We start from the raw sequence: 19,749 nt of genomic DNA on the forward strand, positions 1-19,749 counted from the left end.
TGCCAGGGGTAGGGCGCCCCCGGGACTTCTGGCGGTGCATACTGCAGAGTCATAAATGAGCTGGTCTTTCTTACAATGAATCTACATTTATCCTAAAGTGAATTGCATGATTTTATCAATATCTTACTTTTAAGGTTAAAAAAAAAATCCAGTACTAATTAATTCTTCATAGAAGAATTTACAGAAATCTACATAGATATAGAATAAAAAAATAACTCTCTAACTGCATCCACCTGTAGAGGGCGCATATGAGCTCAGTGCACACTGCCTCTTGTTGAATTCAATGTATATCAGTACGCAGTAAGCGCCCTCTAGTGGTGTCTGCAGTTAGCCGCTTTATGGTCTGTAATATAGTACAGAGGTGCATTTACAGTCCGACTGCCATTTGAAGTTATGCTCACCACGTAACTATACACTGAGTGCACAATTATTAGGCAATTTGTATTTTTTATGATTCATTTTATTATTGAACAACTACAGGGCTGTCGGTCTCTGTTCTTAGTCTGTTGACGACCAACTTTCTGGGCAGCACAAACCACAGCCTCCCAGACACTAATCACCCTTTGATGGTTTTGTGATCACCCCAATATCATAACCATTTCAGGAGTGCTGCATCCCTCTGTAAAACTTGTAACAATTTTTGACTTTTCAGAGTCCGATAAATCTTTTTTGCCTGAAGAACACAAGCTGCCTAATAATTCTGCACGCCTTGATAAAGGGTGTTGTATCCTTAGGCCTCACCCTCCTCATTACACGAATACAAATCACCTGATCTGCTTCATCCAATAAGCATTCAAGGTTATGCAGTTTAAAGTTGGAAAATCTGCATAAAAATGATGGTGGTCAAAATACCCACCTAATAACTGTGCACACGGTGTAAAGCAATGTATATTTAGGGAGTGGTGGTTATTTCGATATCCGGTTCAAGAACTGTGTCTGCTGCCTAAAAACTACAACCAAGAGAACCCAGCCTCCTATGTAAGCGCTGAGATGTACATACATTGATTATATGAAATATAAACTGCAGTAATAATAAACTTATAAAATGCAGGTACTTAGTGTTCAAATTGGCCAAATCATGAGAGCCCACCAGGCATGAAAAGGCGTACTTTCCTGTGATGGGGCCCTAACCATAATATTTATCAAACAAGTGTTTCCTGAGCTAAAAACCTACAAATATATACTACACTTACCAGGAAATAAGTTGCCATTGCAGGCTGTTTGGCAAATGCTGTACAAGCAGGCGGTGCTAAGAAATTAGAGCTGATAAGCTTTCAGAATTGTGATAAACAGACAAAAGCTATAAATGATGATCTATAATATATAATATTTTTTTTTCTATTTTAGATGGTTCTAGACCTTCACAAAAAGAGATAATTTCCTTGCGTGCATTTATGCTGCTTTTCTTGAAGCAACTCATCCTGAAGGTAAATCATTTCCTGAGTGTTCAATGTGGTCATTTTTCAGATTCTGCATGAATAATGTACTGTTAATGATTTTATCATTTACTAATATGCTCAGCTCTTTCCCAGTTACCCACACACCTATGGGTTTGGATGGTTGATGTGGGATGTCCCTGATATGGAAAAATCAGTACCGGAGATGTCCGTGTGCACCTGTGCTGGGAATCAGTGTACACTCATTCGGATGCTGAATGCTGCCCTCATCATTGTTTCCTGCTGGAGGTGCGATCAGCGCCAGCAGGGACAATGATGAGAGTAGTAGCATCTGCTTCCACAGTGTCCAACTGTAAAAATAAGAATAAAATAAAAAAATCCTTATACTCACCTGTCCTAAGTATCCCCTGCTATAATCCATGTGACCAATCAAGCCAGGGAAAATGACTTCTGCAGCGTCCGAGCCCCGGAGCTGCGCTCAGCGAGCGGTGTCCTGTCCCTCACTGAGCTCAGCGCAGCACTGTGGCTCATGTGTCAGTGTCTCCAGTACATGTGGAAACTGTCACCACACGTACTGGAGATACTGACGTGTGAAAGAGCTCTTAGCTGGGTTGTGTCCTTACGCTCTGACGTAGTGCACCCAGTGTCGGATTGTAGCGCCAGTCCCTATTGACAAACGTAGTGATAACACCCACTTGTCTATGTATAATTTGTAAATTTTCTGTTTGGAATCCATAAAAATAACGAACGCTTCCTTTCTTATAGACGTTTTTTGTTCTGCATCTACTAAACCCAAATCGCATTCTCTGGAGGTGGAATGTAAATGGAATTGATGAGGATTTTGGTATGGAATCCCTGCAGAAATTCTCATCAAATACTAAACGATTTCAAGGTCCTTTTAAAGGGTTTTCCACTATTCCGATATTGACGACCTATCCTTGGGTTGGGTTATGAAATATCAGATCGATGAAGGGCTGACACCTGGAAATCCCGTTGATCATCTACTAGCAGCTCCAGCAGTAGCCGGATGTAAGCAGAGCGACAGAGCACTAGAGCCACATACATTGTGTAGTGGCCGCTGCCATGTACTGCAGATCAGCTCATAATTTTTGAATAGGAGCTGATCTGCAGTGCCTGTTGCAGCCACTTGTCACAGTGGTGGAGCAGTGTTAAATCAGACAGTTATCGGAGCTGGTACAGTTGATCGGTGGGGTTGCCAGGTGTCAGACCCTGATAGATATTGCTGATATCCTTTATGATAGGTAATCAATATAGGTGTAATGGAAAAGCCCATTAAAGAGCTTGTCCACTACTTTTACATTGATGACCAATCCTTAGGATAGGTCATCAATGTCTGATCGTCTGGGTCCGACAGCTGATCAGGTGTTCTTAGTGTCTACAGCTGCTGCCTGCCGGAAGTAATCACTTGCGGAGCTGGCCGTCTTCTGGTAGTGGCCGCTGCAGCGTACTACATATCCGTTTCCTATTGATTTGAATAGGTGGTGGATGTGCAGTTACAGGCTTCGGCCACTACAAGAAGATGGCCAGCTCCGCAAGTGAGTACTTCCAATATCTTCTGATCGGTGGGGTTGCCGGGTATCGGACCCCGGCCGATTAGACATTGATGGACCTATCTTAAGGAAAGGTCATCAATGTAAAGGTTCATAATGTAGGTTCACACGATGCAATTTTTTTGCATGTTTTTTTCCCATTCATTTGTAAAACTGCTGAAAAAATTGACATGCTGCAGATTTAAAAAAAAAAAAAAAAAAAAAAAAAAGGCCAAGCAGATCCATAAATGCAAGGAAGAAAAAACTGTGTGAATGAGATCTTAGAAGCTCATGGGTAAAAAGTTGCAAAAACGCCATGTGTGAACATACCCTCTATAGTTCCTTACCGTACAGCTGTGCCCTCTATCATTATTACTGTCTAAGCCAAGTACAGTACGATGGTAACAAACGAATCAAAACTTTCCTTTGCTTTGCAAATTGAGCCATATTCCCTCCTTAGGGGTCTGCTGCTCATATATTACAGCCTGTTAATCTCGTTGCTCCGGTTCCTCCTTCCACTGATGATAAACATTAGGGGTCTGAATTATTCAGTCTCATATAAAATGTCACCTACAGCGTATGAAATTCTCTTATTTTTTTCTCTCTAAGGATCGAGGGGTCAAAGAAGATGAGCTGCAGAGCATCCTAAATTACCTGCTGACGATGCATGAGGTACGTGCCGTATTATTGCATTGCCAGTTTATTTGTCTGCGGGTTTAGTATTAAAGATTTATAGCTAAAATATAAAGTTTGAAACTTTTGTGTGTCATCTGAGCACAGATTTCCAATGATTTGGTTACAGCCTTGAAGTCTTTATTTCTGCTAGTATATGGATGACTGTAAAATCTATCAGAAATGGTCTACATAGATGGGTTATTGTACAATACCACTTTACATTTTCCTTCTTAAAAAAAAAAAACAACAAAAAAAAAACGGTGGTAAGGATAGGATGGGAGGGGGTATGTCCTCTTTCAGAAAACCCAATCTTCAGGCACAGTTAATTAAAAAAAACAAAAAACGCTTTACTCATCATTCCCAGGTCCATCACTGCTCCTGGTATGTGATATTGTCTTTAGTGCTGACATCAGTGCAGGCTGCCAATCCGTGAGCTCAGTGTTTTTTCATCTACATGGAGAGCTCACCCATTGGCTCCTGTACGGTTGACGTGATGTGATGGAAACTTAGCGCCATGCTTGGGGAGGTTGAGTAAGGCACTTTTTAAATTTTTTTTTATTTCAAACTACTCCCCGTGAGCAGTTTTTTCTGAAGGTTGTCAACCCCTACAGATTTACAGTTTTGATCATGCTAACTAACAACTTGTGCTTATGCACCGACACTAATCTGAACACAAAAAGCTGCAGGGTAAATAGGGGTAGCAGAGTGCATCGTACATGAGTAGCAGCTGTGCGTGCAAAATTTGTGATCACCTCCTGTAAAGGAGTTGTCTCATGTGCTCAAACAGGACCGCACTGCTCCCCAGCCTCCTGACTTCCTGTATCCGGGTGGGGGCGCTGTGCTCATACTTAATTGACAGTTTGTACCAGCAGTAATTTTGCACCGATGGCCCAAACTGTGAGTTCTTCCAATGCTGCTAGATGGGGCAGTTTTGCCTCTAAAGCATCAAGGATCACAGTGGCACACAAGCTTTCTTGAACCAGGAGCTCACCAGCTATCCCGGCCAGCTTCAGAGCAGCACTTGCAAGCTCTATTGAAAAGAGGTTGTAAGCCATACACAATAAAACAAAATATCCCTCTGTTCTTGAGAACGCAGAGGATTTTTAATAAACAGTAAATTGCACAGTTGCTTGATTTTACAGGCATTTTCCAATATTTATTAATGTAAGAAGATGGGAATAACGTTTTAATCCTCAGACGTGGTTTAGAAAACCCCAGTATAACATGCATACGGCTTAAATGACCAAAGTGTCACTTATTTGCCCCATTACAAACTCCCACAGCTTTTAGGCACTGTGGACAGATATGATGATGTGCAATACTCAACTTGTGGCTGGGGCTGACATCACAATATGGTTACTATTGAGCAATTGGCTTGGTCACATGTTAAAGGGTTCAACTAGGCTATTTTTTCATTTATTTACTGATCTATATATTTTAAACAAAATTCTCTGTGTTGCAAAAAAAAAAAAAAACTCTGCTCGCCTCCATAGATCCCCCTCCACTCTATTTCCAGTGCTCCCTGGATCCCTACTGGTCTTTGTTTCCTGGTCGCTCTCAATACTCAGGATACTCTGCCTAGCCAATCACTGCTAGGGTACTGTTCTGGCCACTCATTGGCTGAGCTGGCATTTTTTGTGTCCATACAAGACCAGGAGGTAGAGGTAGTGGGGTGACCGGGAATGTCTGGGATCTGTGGATGGAAGTTTTAATGTTTTGTTTTTTTTCTCAGTTTTTTCTTTTAGGAGGTGGTGGGATTGGGAAGGGTTTTAAATGCTTCACAATATCACAGCAACTAAATGCAGTGACCTCCTTGCAGATAATAAAATCATTCACCCCCTGCCAAGTAAATAATGCACTCTGAGCTGTATGATGGTGTCTTGCCTATGGGTTGTTACAAAATGCAACATTTCTCCTCTTATAGCCCCTACATTTGTGTGTGCATCCACATTTTATTTTGCTTTTTTGCGATGTTAGACTAAAGGACATAAAGACACAAATCTAGTTCTTTCTACTGCTGTAGTGAGGGACGGGGTCGTTTCATACTATTTATTGGCAGGTGTATGAGCAACACTTCTTCTGTGCCAACCCAAAAAAAGATTGCAGTGCAGGTCTTGCCAGATTGTCAGTCTAGCCCTCGGCTCTGTTTTAGCAAATGATGTATTTCGTGCACATTTTGATGAGGTGTTATTATAATGCTGCAGGATAACTGCTTATGAGCCCGATATTTGAGGTTGCCTGTATATCTGAGCAGTCAGAATGAACTGTGCGTCTTTCGACAGGACCTGTTTCATGATGAATGCACCTATAAAGGCGTTATTGTCAGTAGCGGATAAACTCTCTGCCGTTCTGCGCCTTCTATAATGGTGGTTTTTGTTGGTGAGATTGTAATATGTCACTAAAAATTGCTACTGTAGAATGGGCTGAGAGCAAAGTGAAAGCTGAAGTCTGTTATCATGTCTGTAAAGAAAGGAAATAATTGTAAATTGGTGTATAACGTAGCCAGGGAGACTGAATTGAGTGAGAATTTAGATTGTGACTGTTGCGTAACTCGTGTTATCTTTTTAAAATTGCTTGATTTTCCTATGCGAATGTCAGAAGCATAATCCACCGGTCATCCATAATTTACGCACCTCTCTGCCACACTGGCGGCATAACCGTATGCTCAGCCCTGCGCTAATTAACATGACTGTAGAGAAATGATCGGATTATGCTGAATCTGCTATATAAGGGCCCGGATTCCCTAATCTGATCAAGAATTTGTCATAATATGCAGATGCTTAATATTGGCGAGCCAGCCGGGAATCTGATTTTCTACCAAACTGTCTGCAGTTCAATCTTCTAAATAAAGTTTATGCAGAAAGTTATAGAAGAGGTAAAGTTTTTCCTAGTGGAGAGTGCCAAGTTGGTGTAAAGAGACTTCTAGGCCATGCAATGCTTCCCTGGGAATTTTAATATGTAAATCACTTCGTCAGAAAGGAACAGGACAGGAACTCTAGCGCCACCTAATGGAGTCAGTATTGACCCTTTAAAGGGCCTTGCCACTGTCAAATAATTTCTTGTGCTTTGCGCCGATGAGAGGCAAACTCCCTGAAACGTGTCTGCAAGTGGAGTTTCTGGTTTGGCTTTATATTCTGCGTCATGTGGCAAGGCTCTTTAAAGGGGAATTCTCAAATGATTAGATTGTTTTAGCTAGTTAGACAGCATGCAAATAAGAAAGTTTGCAATTGACTTGTTTATTTTTATCTGCTGTCAATTTTCTGCAATGAGAACCTTTATCCTTCATAGTGAACATCTGTTTTCCATGTAACTTGGCCACTAGTGTCTGCCCAGACCCTGGCCGAGTGTGCACAGTAATAACATTCCAGGAGCGCTATTAATGCCTAATATCCCAGACACCTCTCCTGCCCATTTATTTCTATACAGCAGTTAACTGCTCACCTCCCTCTACCTCCTTCTCAGCTCCTGATAAGCTGCTGTTAAAAATCTTGCTAAAACAGCCCCCAGCATCGGCTTCTCCCAGATCAGGTCTCCTAATCATGGCTCTAACTGTCTGGCACTGTGTGCTTGTCCAAATACACACTAGAAGTATGAAATACTATTTCTATATGTAAATATGGTGACAATTGTGTAGGCTTGGCACAATCCACTGATTGCTGCATGTGTTACAGCACAACTTGTGCTGAGATTTATAGTTCTACTAATACTACAACTCTGCTACTAATCAGAACTGTCACTCAAGAAGAAGAGCCTGCCCCTGCCAGACACCAGGAAGTGAAGGAGACTGGAGAGCTGTGTGCTGCTCAAGAGACAACTTGGGAATGACACTTTACAGGGTTGATATGGACTTCTAGGTTTGCTACCTTCAATAGATGGCATTAGCATTCCTGTCCTTTTTCTTTCTGCAGAAGCTATTTGCATACATTTGGCTTTTTGGCAAAAAGTTTCAAGCAGTGCCGCCAAATTGGAAGCAACTTGGAAGGAGCTGGGGCTGGATGGGGGACATGGCTGTGCCCGCCGGTCAGATTCATTGATAGGGCCAGCATTTCTTACACCAGATATGTTACTCCTGTCTCTGATTGGAGTAATACTTCTGACAAGGTGCACACCACTAATGGGATGCGCCAAATTACGGAAGTGGTGTCCTTCTCTTAAAGAATTCAGGGCATCTTTTCTTTTGCACTACCATAATTAAGACTGGGGTACGAAACGCCATGCTTAATGAATTGGGTAATTTTAGATTCTGGACAGGAGCAGCTCTGCCCAGAATATGCCTTGCCGTTTTGTAGGTTGGCACAGTCATTACACCAATGTATCATTTGCACTAGTTTGTATCAATCAACACCAATGTTTCCAAACTGCTTGGTAAATCAGAATAAACATTCAATTTCTATAAAATGTTCTATGCTACATAAAAGATTACATTCCTGCAGCAGAGAATGGTGTGTGAATGTGAGCAGAACGCGTGTCATTTGGGATTCTGTCTTCTTCCATTACAGGATGAGAATATTCATGATGTTCTGCAGCTGCTTGTGGCTCTCATGTCTGAACATCCCGCCTCTATGATACCTGCATTTGATCAGAGAAATGGAATACGGTGAGACAAGCCGCAAACGCGTTAATTATCTGTTTTCCTTTTATTCATAGAATCAGAATTTCTGGATAATCACAGGAATAGCCTTGTTCTCCTAGAAATGATTCGTTTAGATGGGAACGTCAGCTGTCACATTGACAAAAAGTAAAACCAAAAAGTTCCTAGGCATAAAACAAAATTCTGTATACTTTAAAGGGCATGACATGGCCTCCATGTGCTGCGGTATCCGACCCCCAACCTGACCTCGTTTTACTAGTATCAAATGCCACCTTTTTGAAGACCATGTTGTGAGCACTATAGCGCATCACCTCATCACCTCTCCCTGGTGACCCATATTCTTTTTATTATTATTATTGCCACCCAGCCATTCGTTGGCAATAACAGCAGTGGCAATGTAGGATTTCATGGCAATTATTCAGGTAAATGGCCTTCAGTGTAATATTTGGATGGGCTGGGTCAACCAGACTGAGAGTTTCTCATTTCATTGCCTCTCTGCTCTTGTGCAGGACCTCCTCATACTATAAGTGAGCATATGGAAGATTAGTGAACATGGCTTTCTTAGTGAGAGCCTTACTATGTTTTGGGACAGTTCACTTGTAAGCCCTACTTAGGTACCCATAGATTAACTATAACAATGTAAGTAGGGTAGAGCCTTGTCCAGCAGTCACGCTGATAGCCCATGGCCACCAGACCAGAACCCTGAAATCCTTCTCCTGTTGGCATCACTAGCGCCTCTTTTGCTTGGTAGACCTGACGCAACGTCATTGCGGCATGACATATGCAGGATTTTGGCCAGATCTTCTAAACAGAAGATGTATCAGTCTCTATAGATAGATCATAGATACATGTAGATGGACGGATAGCGATTAAAACGTGTAGATGGCGGACGGATAGCGATAAATGGCGTATGGTGTGATGTAGATGGCAGAAGGATAGAGGTAGATACATGTAGATGGCGGACGGATAGAGAGAGATACATGTACAGGTGCATCTCACAAAATTAAAATATCATCAAAAAGTTAATTTATTTCAGTTCTTCAATACAAAAAGTGAAACTCATATATTATATAGTCATATATACAGAGATAATGACTTTTGTGTTTTCATTGGCTGTAAGCCATAATCATCAACATTAACAGAAATAAACACTTGAAATAGATCACTCTGTTTGTAATGACTCTATATATTATGAGTTTAACTTTTTGTATTGAAGAACTGAAATAAATTTACTTTTTGATGATATTTTAATTTAGTGAGAAGCGCCTGTAGATGGTGGATGGATAGAGAGAGATGCATGTAGATTGCGGATCAGGGCTGTGGAGTCTGTAAGACAAACCTCCGACACCTCAATTTCCATGACACCGACTCTAACTCCACGACTCCGACTCCCTCCTACACGGCTCATGTTTAAGTGATAACTTTACTGTAGCACAGATTCATCTCCGCTAAAAGTCTAGACCCTTAGATCAGGAATAGGACAGACATTTATAGAACATTTCGTAACTTTCCCAAATTCTTATGAAAAAAATATTCCTCACAAACTGCATTGAACTACTGTACCCAATTTATTATATATTTTAGGAGTCGGAGTTAGTCCATTTTATACCGACTCCACCAAAATGGGCTCCGACTTCACAACTCCGACTCCACAGCCCTGTTGCGGACGGTGAGAGATGAATACATGTAGATTGCGGACGGTGAGAGATGGATACATGTAGATTGCGGACGGTGAGAGATGGATGCTTGTAGATTGCGGACGATGAGAGATGGATGCATGTAGATGGCGGACGGTGAGAGATGGATGCATGTAGATGGCGGACGGTGAGAGATGGATGCATGTAGATGGCGGACGGTGAGAGATGGATGCATGTAGATGGCGGACGGTGAGAGATGGATGCATGTAGATGGCGGACGGTGAGAGATGGATGCATGTAGATGGCGGACGGTGAGAGATGGATGCATGTAGATGGCGGACGGTGAGAGATGGATGCATGTAGATGGCGGACGGTGAGAGATGGATGCATGCAGATGGCGGACGGTGAGAGATGGATGCATGCAGATGGCGGACGGTGAGAGATGGATGCATGCAGATGGCGGACGGTGAGAGATGGATGCATGCAGATGGCGGACGGTGAGAGATGGATGCATGCAGATGGCGGACGGTGAGAGATGGATGCATGCAGATGGCGGACGGTGAGAGATGGATGCATGCAGATGGCGGACGGTGAGAGATGGATGCATGCAGATGGCGGACGGTGAGAGATGGATGCATGCAGATGGCGGACGGTGAGAGATGGATGCATGCAGATGGCGGACGGTGAGAGATGGATGCATGCAGATGGCGGACGGTGAGAGATGGATGCATGCAGATGGCGGACGGTGAGGGATGCATGCATGCAGATGGCGGACGGTGAGGGATGCATGCATGCGGACGGTGAGGGATGCATGCATGCAGATGGCGGACGGTGAGAGATGGATGCATGCATGCAGATGGCGGACGGTGAGAGATGGATGCATGCATGCAGATGGCGGACGGTGAGAGATGGATGCATGCATGCAGATGGCGGACGGTGAGAGATGGATGCATGCATGCAGATGGCGGACGGTGAGAGATGGATACATGCATGCAGATGGCGGACGGTGAGAGATGGATGCATGCATGCAGATGGCGGACGGTGAGAGATGGATGCATGCATGCAGATGGCGGACGGTGAGAGATGGATGCATGCATGCAGATGGCGGACGGTGAGAGATGGATGCATGCATGCAGATGGCGGACGGTGAGAGATGGATGCATGCATGCAGATGGCGGACGGTGAGAGATGGATGCATGCATGCAGATGGCGGACGGTGAGAGATGGATGCATGCATGCGGCGGACGGTGAGAGATGGATGCATGCATGCATGCAGATGGACGGTTAGAGATGGTTACATATACATGGACGGACATAAAGATATAAAAGAGGGCAATAGTAGGAGAATTTTTTATATAAAAATATGTATTTACCTGTTTCTAAATAAATAGGATTATAATGTAATGCATCACTCAGTAAACTACTGCAGGGCTGTAGGGAAAGTGAAGCAGAAAGAAAGCGTTATGTAATACTGTCTGAATGCCTTGTTATGTAATGCAGGTTGTGACAGGTGCTCTGCTTAAATTAAAGAAATGTTGTGACAGAGCGGCTATAGCGCAGCCCGTGGGGCACGGTTCAGTGTACAGTCCTACCTGCTGACTTTAGGGCTGCCACGCACCAGAGTATTTGAGGACAGATTTGCCTTTTAATGGTCTTTGCCAAGAACTCGATTGGATCCTATGAAGAAGAAACAGAACCATGCAGAGATTACTGGTGAAAATCAGCTCATTTATACGAGAAGTCAAGAAATAGCGAGGATCTTCACAGATGGCCTCCTGCTGTTAAAGAAAGCCTGCCACTAGGTTTTCCCCAAATAAACTATATCCTTCACCTTTCTGTCATCTTTAAAATCACTTGTGCAACTTATCCATAAGAAGAACCTAAGAAAATGCCTCTTCTAATTGTCTTGAGTCACATACTAATCAGCACCACCCAGTCCGATGTTCAGCACCTCCTCTGTTCCCATAATCGCCATGTCTCCAGCTTTGATTGACGTTACTGACGCCATCCTTAGCTTGTTGTGCCTGCGCAGCTCTTGTACCCTACTGTGCAGGCGCGAGAGTTGAACCGACTATGCTGATGATGTAGGAGATGTCAATCAAGGCTGGAGGATGGCAATTTCAGGGGCAAAGGAGGTGCCAAGCATCGGACCAGATGGGATCAATTCGCATATAGCGTGGGACAATTATCAAAGACATGTTTTTAGGAATGTGGGGCACCTGGGCTCTTATGAACAAGTTACAGGAGCAAGGACAACTGACTGGTGGTGGGTGTAGTCTATTTAATGAAAATCTTTATAACAGGTACCCTTTAAAAAAAAAAAAAAAAAAAAAAAGGTTTTGCTTTGAAGACAGTTGAACCAAACAGTCCAATATTTTCTACATGCCATATACCAATTTAGCAAATGCAGTTTTTTACAGGGACTCTGTCAGCACAGAATAACTGTTCAAACCAAGTACAGGCGCTTGGTGCTTCATCACGTGGCCAAATATTTAAGTACACCTTCCCACCTACTTGTTTTCCATCTATCTCGCCCTTCTCAGGCTCTATGAAGCCAGAGCTGTCAATCAAAAAGAAGGTTGTGGAGTTAGAGGGAAAACAAGCAAGTGGGAAGGTGCATTAAGCTGTATGGTGTATGGGGCTCCGAGCGCCTGTACTTGGTTTGAACACTGTGTTGACAGAGTCTCTTTAATATCACACCAAATTCTGAGACCGGTGACATGCACATGGATATCAGTTTCCTTAAGATTGGACGGTGTCAGTGTGCACATACAGAAAAAGAGAGAGAGCTTCATAGGGTAACGCCTCTTAGGTGAAATTATGATAATTATTGGTGTGTGATGGGACTCTCACATTATTGGATTATGCAAAAGTGCCGGAAGAAAGCCAAGTGATGGACGGATCAAACGTCCTCCCTCTGAATGGCCGTCTGGGTTGTGTGACCGAGTGACTGCACACTGACACTGCTATGGAGAATAATAGGCATCTTATACAAGGGAAATGACCTCTGGAGTTTGTGCTGAAAAGACTTCTTTATTATTGGTGATACAAAGACTGCACCAAAAAACACCAAAAATACCTGATGGAGGAAATGGTTCGCCCTGAAACGCGTTGTTTTTTTAACATCTATAATAAAGAAGCCTTTTCAGCACTGACTCCAGTGATTACGATCCTTGTAGAAAGGGATCTGTTTTTCTTTCATTATCCACTGCAGTGTCAGTGTGTAGTGACACACCCCCTTGACAAGATGAATGTTATCACCCAGTTGACAATTTATTAATTTTCAAGATGAATAACCAGGAACAGCACAAGGCCGAGTCTTAAGCAAATCTGTTTCTCTTAAATTTTGTTCTGTCACTTTAAAAGAAGACTAAGTGACGCCGGCGATGACTTGAGTGTGACACATGTAATATAAAAAGAGCCCACAGTGCTCATGATGAAATTAGCAGCTATTTCTGCTCTTATTTTATGGGCAATGCCTTCTAATATCGGCTCCAGGATATTGGCGCTGGAAGCCGCAGACCTACGCAGCCGCGCTCGCTCCTCATGACCTTGGACAATGAAGCTTTTTCTCTAATTCAGACTCGCTGAAATGCTGACTGTAATCTCAAGGACAATAGACCTCTGTCTATTTAATTCCTGTAGGACAAAGTCACGATTGTTGTGCAGGCCCTGGAGAACCGCGCTGGTTATTTCTTGTAGTGGATCAAGATAATTATTTGTTGGAAGAATTTCTGTTCTTATTATAACCTCATAATAAGACTTCTGCGGGAAGCAATCTAAATATACAGACAGGGTCTCGCTGAACAAACACATGGGAAGATTTGCATGTATTGAGACATATTCAGTAAGATTAGTAGGATATAATAATGTCGGCATGTGCTTCCGGACGTGGCAGTCATCCTGTTATTTTTGGAGCTGTCACTGGTATTCTTTATGGCTTCCACTTTGTATAACCTATATATCTCGGCTAAAATAGTTTAGGTTTCATAGGAGAAGCTTATTTTCTACCTATAATTAGTTGTAGGTTGTTCTATAGCTTAAGGGGAATCTGACAGCAGGTTTGTGGTATATAATCTGAGAACAGCATAACGTAGAGACAGAGACCCTGATTCCAGGGATGTATCACTTACTGGGCTGCTTGGTGCAGTTTTGTGGATGTAGAAGAGCAAGGACTTCTGGGCTGTGCATAACCCCGCCCACACCTCTGATTGGCCGCTTCCTATGCACACTGTGCATTATCAGCAAGCTGCCAATCAGTGGTGGGGGCGGGGTTACACAGATTATTCTGACTGCTGTGCACGTGAGACCTAGTCCTGTAGTGACACTTTCCTGTTGATAAAACACTAATTGTATTGCAGCTAAAGCACATGGCCTAATAAGTGACACATCCCTGGAATCAGGCTCTCAGCTCCTACGTCATGCCGCTCTCAGATTAAATAGGAAAAACCTGCCGACAGATTCCCTTTAATTAAGGTCATATATGAATGTATCTTATATTTATTTTAATATATAAACTTAAACATTTATAATGCATATATTTTGGCATGAAGAGACCCATCAGCTTCCCTAGCATTCCTCTTTTTGTTAATACTTGTATTCTTTTTGAATAATAAGATTCTCCAGAATTTTTTTTCCTCAAAAATCTATGGTGTGACGTTTCTCTTTTTTTTCATAGAAAGTTATGAATAAATTAACAGCTGGGTGTTACCAGTTGGGGGCTGCGTCCCCTGCACACTGATACTGTCCAATCAGTGATGATAGTACTTGTTTATGTAGGGACATGTCCCTTTAACAAGGGGAATAGTAACACCCAGTTGTCAAATTATTTATAATACATTTTGAAGGAGTAAAAGATTAACTGCCTGTCTGACTTATGATTAAAGATGCTCCAAGATTGTTGTTTTATAGAGAATACAGGTGATTTTCAATGAGACACTAATGCAGGAAAGAAAATGTGTTTGTTTTTTTCTTGATTTCACAATAAATATGCGTATAGTGAAAAATGGAATAAAAACTATTTTTTTTTACATTATATTAGAGGCAGCCATCTATCATTAGCTGCCATAAAATCAGTTTGGTAACCCTGCCTGTGATGATAATGACTGCTGAAAAGTGTTCTCTGACCCGAGTGAAAATTGCAAGATTTTTGGATTATTTTAAAGGGGTTGTCCAAACTTGAGATAAAAGTCTGCAGTAACTCTGTGATTGCAGACTTCTGAACCGTGACAGCATATGGGGTGTACTGTTGCAAATCCCCACTGTTGACAGTGCGAGCGGGTGGTCACTTGACCACATGTATGCGATTTGCATACTTGCCGTCACATGCAGACTAAACGCTCTCATCTTCTCTCTATAGAAGTGAATTGAAAGAAGCCGGAGATGTCTAGTCTGCATGTGACCTCAAGTATCCAAATTATATACTTGTGGTCATGTGACCACCTGCTTGCATCAGCAATGCAGAGGAGTTGTGACCGTTTGTGCACCACACGTTGTCGTGATTCTGCCGTCACATAGAGTGACTGCACACTTTTGTCCCAAGCCTGGACAACCCCTTGAATATAGAAAGTTACATGTGAAAAAGAGAAAAAATGTTTTTAAAAATATATTTAGCATAGAACATGTTTCTGCCGTTGTGATGATTGATATATTTTGTTACATGGAAAATAATCCCGTTGTGTCTTTCTTTAGGGTCATTTATAAGCTACTAGCATCTAAAAGTGAAAGTATCCGAGTGCAGGCGCTTAAAGTCCTTGGATATTTTCTAAAGCACCTTGGTCATAAGTAAGTATTGCAGTAATGTATCCTCCTGATATAACATATTAGATTCTTGGCATTACTACATTATATATAATATCTTAGACTCTTGTTAGAACGACATTGCCACTTCTCATTATGGAAAGTGTTCCTTTAATGTCAGAACCCTTGTGACCGGTCATAGTGGCGTGGTGTCAGAAGTTCTGATTGGTGACGGTCTGGACACTAAAACTCGGACTGAAATGAAAGCGCTAGCAGAGCTACGTATAGACTTTCTTTGACCGCTACCCTCGCCTCTGTGAGATCAGCCAAGCAAAACCCACCTTAGTGGAAGAGGCACAGCAATCAGCCGAACGCTTCTGCTCCTTTGTTTCAGTGACCTGGACCCTCCGCCGATCACAACTTCCACCAGGTCACTATGGCATAGCAAAAATGTTTGAAGCTCCAGGTCACTTTGGAGTTATCTCTTCTGTCTGGTCCAGTGTATTTGATGGAAATACTCTGCTTCTTAACGATGGACGTTTCCTGATTGCTTACACTTAACGTCGTCTTCTTCTCCTTTCAGACGGAAAGTTGAAATCATGCACACTCACAGCCTCTTCACGTTGCTGGGAGAGAGGCTGATGCTGCATACGAATACCGTGACCGTAACCACATACAATACCCTCTATGAGGTGCGTTAGGTCTATGTCAATATTTTCAATAAATTGTTGCCAGATCCTGGTAAAAAAAAAAAGAAATACATTTCCTGAGTGCCAATAAAGGAGTATTCCCATCTCCAAGATTCTATTCCAATATGTAGTAAGTGTAATAATATGAGTACCACAAATTAGAAATGTAGTATAGTTCTTCTGATTCGCTGTGTCGCTTACCATGTGCAGGGCATTGCAATAGCTTAGGTATCAATAGTTACGACCACTATAAGTTGCTGCAATGCCCTTCACCTGGGGTAAGCGACACAGTGAATCAGAACAACTATACTACATTTCTAATTTGTTGTATTTACTCATATTATTACACCTACTACATTTTGGGATAGGATCTTGGAGATGTGAATACCCTTTTAAAGATCTTGTGGGGTTAAAGCGAGTAGGAGAATTGGCTGGTAATAGTTCAATCTCTGTTTTCTTCCAACCTGTGTCTATAGAGGTGTCTATTATCAAATCTTTCCTCTATGTGGAGGATAAATGGCTACCAGGAAACGTACAGCCGGTAGTTATCTGGATACAACTTTTGTTATGTAAAGGCAACCATAACCGTAGAGACAGTTGGCACCAACACGAATGACTGCCTTTCTATTTCCTATTGCTTTTTTTTGTGCTATTTTACTGCTAAAGGGGCATGAGTGCTATATGTTTCCATTAAGAGCTGATCATTGGGACAAGGACATGTCCATGCATCAGTATACAGTAAATGCTAGGACTTCGTGAACCTAGCTTCTTCCCTGGGTTCTGCACAATGAGCCCTAGCGACTTATGCTTAATTATGCTTATTTTCTTCCTTAATTTTCAATATAAAACATATAAGAGTATAATAATATACACATGAAGCTATAGCTGTCTAATATAAAAATATAACTGTAATCATTCACAAGACAGCCTTTCAGGAAAATAACAAGAACATACAGAACCTGAGGCTGCATTTGTACAAGCCGACTGCGAACATCTACAAAAAAGTGCAGCCATTATGGAACGGTAAAAAAAGACTGCAGCGACGCACGGCTGCTGTAGTTACAAGCTGCTGCATGACCGCTGCTTGCAGTCAAAGTCTAAGGTGTATGGGGACAGATTTGAGGCAGTCAGAAATGACATTTTTCAAATGGAAACAGCTTTAGGAAACGCTCTTCCTTTGGGGAGATTTTGGAGAAGGTTTTCTTTTCCTGAAGCAGTTTTGAAGAGTTTTTGAAATGTTTTGGACAGTTTATTTTATTTTTTATGAAAGCACTTTTTTTCATCCTTTTAGTTGGACAGTGCCTAGTCTGGAGCAGATTCTTTCAAAGCTGCTTCAAAGAAGTGACATACACTTTCATTTTTCCACCAGGAGTTTTAAAAACCTGAAGCGGTAAAAAAAAAAACGTTCAAAATACTGAACACATGAGTAGCAAAGATTGAATGAATAGAAAGAATTTTAAGTGCTTTTTAAAGTCATTTTTCTGGTGTTTTTTTTGGCGCTGCTCTTCTGTATGAGAAGATTTATAGGAAGGGACAGGACAAGGCTAGAGATAAGGGGAAGGGAGGAGTTAAAGAAAAAAGAGGAAACATGGCTTTGTTGTCCTACTCGATCAAACCCTAAAAATCAGAAGTATTTTGGAAAGTGATCTGTGGTTGCCATGATGTAAGACAATTTCGATTATCGTCCAGCGCTGCAGTACTAACTTCTCCACACTCATGTTAAACAGTATCTATAACCTTAACCCAAGAAAAAGCAAAATGAGAATATACCCTATAGTAAATAAATAGTAATACTTCATGTAAATAACATAGGGTACTTAGTTAACACTATTTTGATTAAAAAAAGCATAAAAGCCATCCCACCACGACAAGGTGACCCCAGTCTGGACGGTCCTATCCTGTCTCTAGTATTAGAATCTTACCTTGTCAGCCGACCTCAATATCTGTAGCCTTATAGAACATTTGACATGTCAGAAGTTTTGATTGTTGAGGGTCCAGATTGGTTTTGCTTAATTCTCGATAACTCTCATAAGCTTTCTATGGATGTGTACACCGCACGTTCAAAGCCGAGGGGGCAAAAAGTTTAGCTGAGCACCTCTGCCCCTTTGTTTTAATAATTGGTGGGGTTCTTTGCACCCAGTCCTCCAACAATCAAACCTTACAACATGTCAGAAGTTTATTAAAACGACAACTACCTTTTAACCTCCTGAATCTGTTCCGACGCTGCCTGTTCTGTGTTTTCCAGTGTCTAGGTATAATCCACATCATCTTCTAAATTGTGTATTTTTAACATTTGTCAGAAATAAGCCAGGTCAATTTCTTAATTGTATCTGGGTTCACCATTCTATTTTTTTCCGTCAAAGTGGTGACATTTCTATATCGATGTACTTGTGAATCACCATGACTTGTTACCCTCGTTTCGGTCAAAGAAGGTTTAGAAAGATCTCCCCTTTCTTTTTATCTTCTGGGCAGGAATCGTTATTCTGGTGCTTTTGTAATCCTACAATACAAGTGTATGGGATAGAATGGCTCTGGAGCAGACAATACTAAAGCTTTGTGTATGCTGTGTACATATACATTGCTTCATTTTTTTTAGACAGAAGACACTTTGTTTTCTATAGGGATGTAAGAGCTTGGAGCTCGCTGTAACAGTGGGATCTAATATCGTATGAAAGGTTTTACCATGGTCCCACATCACCTGTCCGCTGTCACCCTCTGTGCGAAAGGTTGTATGTCTGGATATACGCTTCAGTTTTCTTCTGTAAATGTATGCGCTGCAGTTTTCTTCTGTAGATGTATACGCTGCGGTTTTCTTCTATAGATGTTTAATGTCTGTCTCCTCCGTGGCATCATTTTTTCCAGGCAATGGCTTTTATTATTATTAATTATCTTTATTTCTGATCTGCGCTGTGTTTGTCTCATCGGGCAATCTCGTTATCTTATTCCTTCTGTTATGCAAATATTTTACGATCCATTATCTAGCATGTAATGTAATTGCATAGAGGAAGTCGTCTGCTGCTTTATGACTTCAATAGTCATGATTATTCATCTTGTTTTCTGGTAGGGCCAGGGGCGTCTGTATTCCAGTAGCTTAAACTTGCATGGTCAGAAACCTGCATGCTTAGATCCACCCAGTATGTATTTTAGTAGGTACAAGACAAAAATGTTTGGCCAGACATATTTTATGTGGGCATTGCAATGAAACAGTTTGAAACTGCATTAAAAACTAACAACCTTTGTTTGTAATTAATCAAAAAACGCAACAAAGATATGATAAAAATATATAATAAAGTATGAGACACAGAGATCCATCCAACCTAGGAATGCAATGGACTATGAAGTTACAAGTATATCATAAGTATGCACTCATATACAAATCTGTATGTATATAATAGTTAATAGGCCCAAGAGCAGCAACTACATAGATATACAGTATGCATAGAAAAACCAACAAATAGTTAAATAACAATA

The 19,749-nt window shown here is 41.6% G+C and overlaps 1 protein-coding gene across 6 annotated transcripts in view; it reads left to right on the plus strand.

The window, feature by feature from the left end:
• The window catches only part of NBEA (neurobeachin), a 786,732-nt gene that overhangs the window by 234,612 nt on the left and 532,371 nt on the right, over window positions 1–19,749 (plus strand). For all 6 annotated transcript variants that reach the window (XM_073662535.1, XM_073662540.1, XM_073662538.1 and 3 more), the window contains exons 14-18: window positions 1,348–1,427; window positions 3,557–3,619; window positions 8,122–8,219; window positions 15,542–15,634; window positions 16,173–16,281. In XM_073662535.1, the coding sequence (XP_073518636.1) occupies window positions 1,348–1,427; window positions 3,557–3,619; window positions 8,122–8,219; window positions 15,542–15,634; window positions 16,173–16,281 (443 nt within the window). The remainder of the gene's footprint in view (window positions 1–1,347; window positions 1,428–3,556; window positions 3,620–8,121; window positions 8,220–15,541; window positions 15,635–16,172; window positions 16,282–19,749) is intronic.

This window comes from Phyllobates terribilis, unplaced genomic scaffold (genome assembly GCF_046119375.1).
Source record: "Phyllobates terribilis strain yellow unplaced genomic scaffold, ASM4611937v1 Scaffold_2__4_contigs__length_985480577, whole genome shotgun sequence".
NCBI classification, from domain to species: Eukaryota; Metazoa; Chordata; class Amphibia; order Anura; family Dendrobatidae; genus Phyllobates; species Phyllobates terribilis.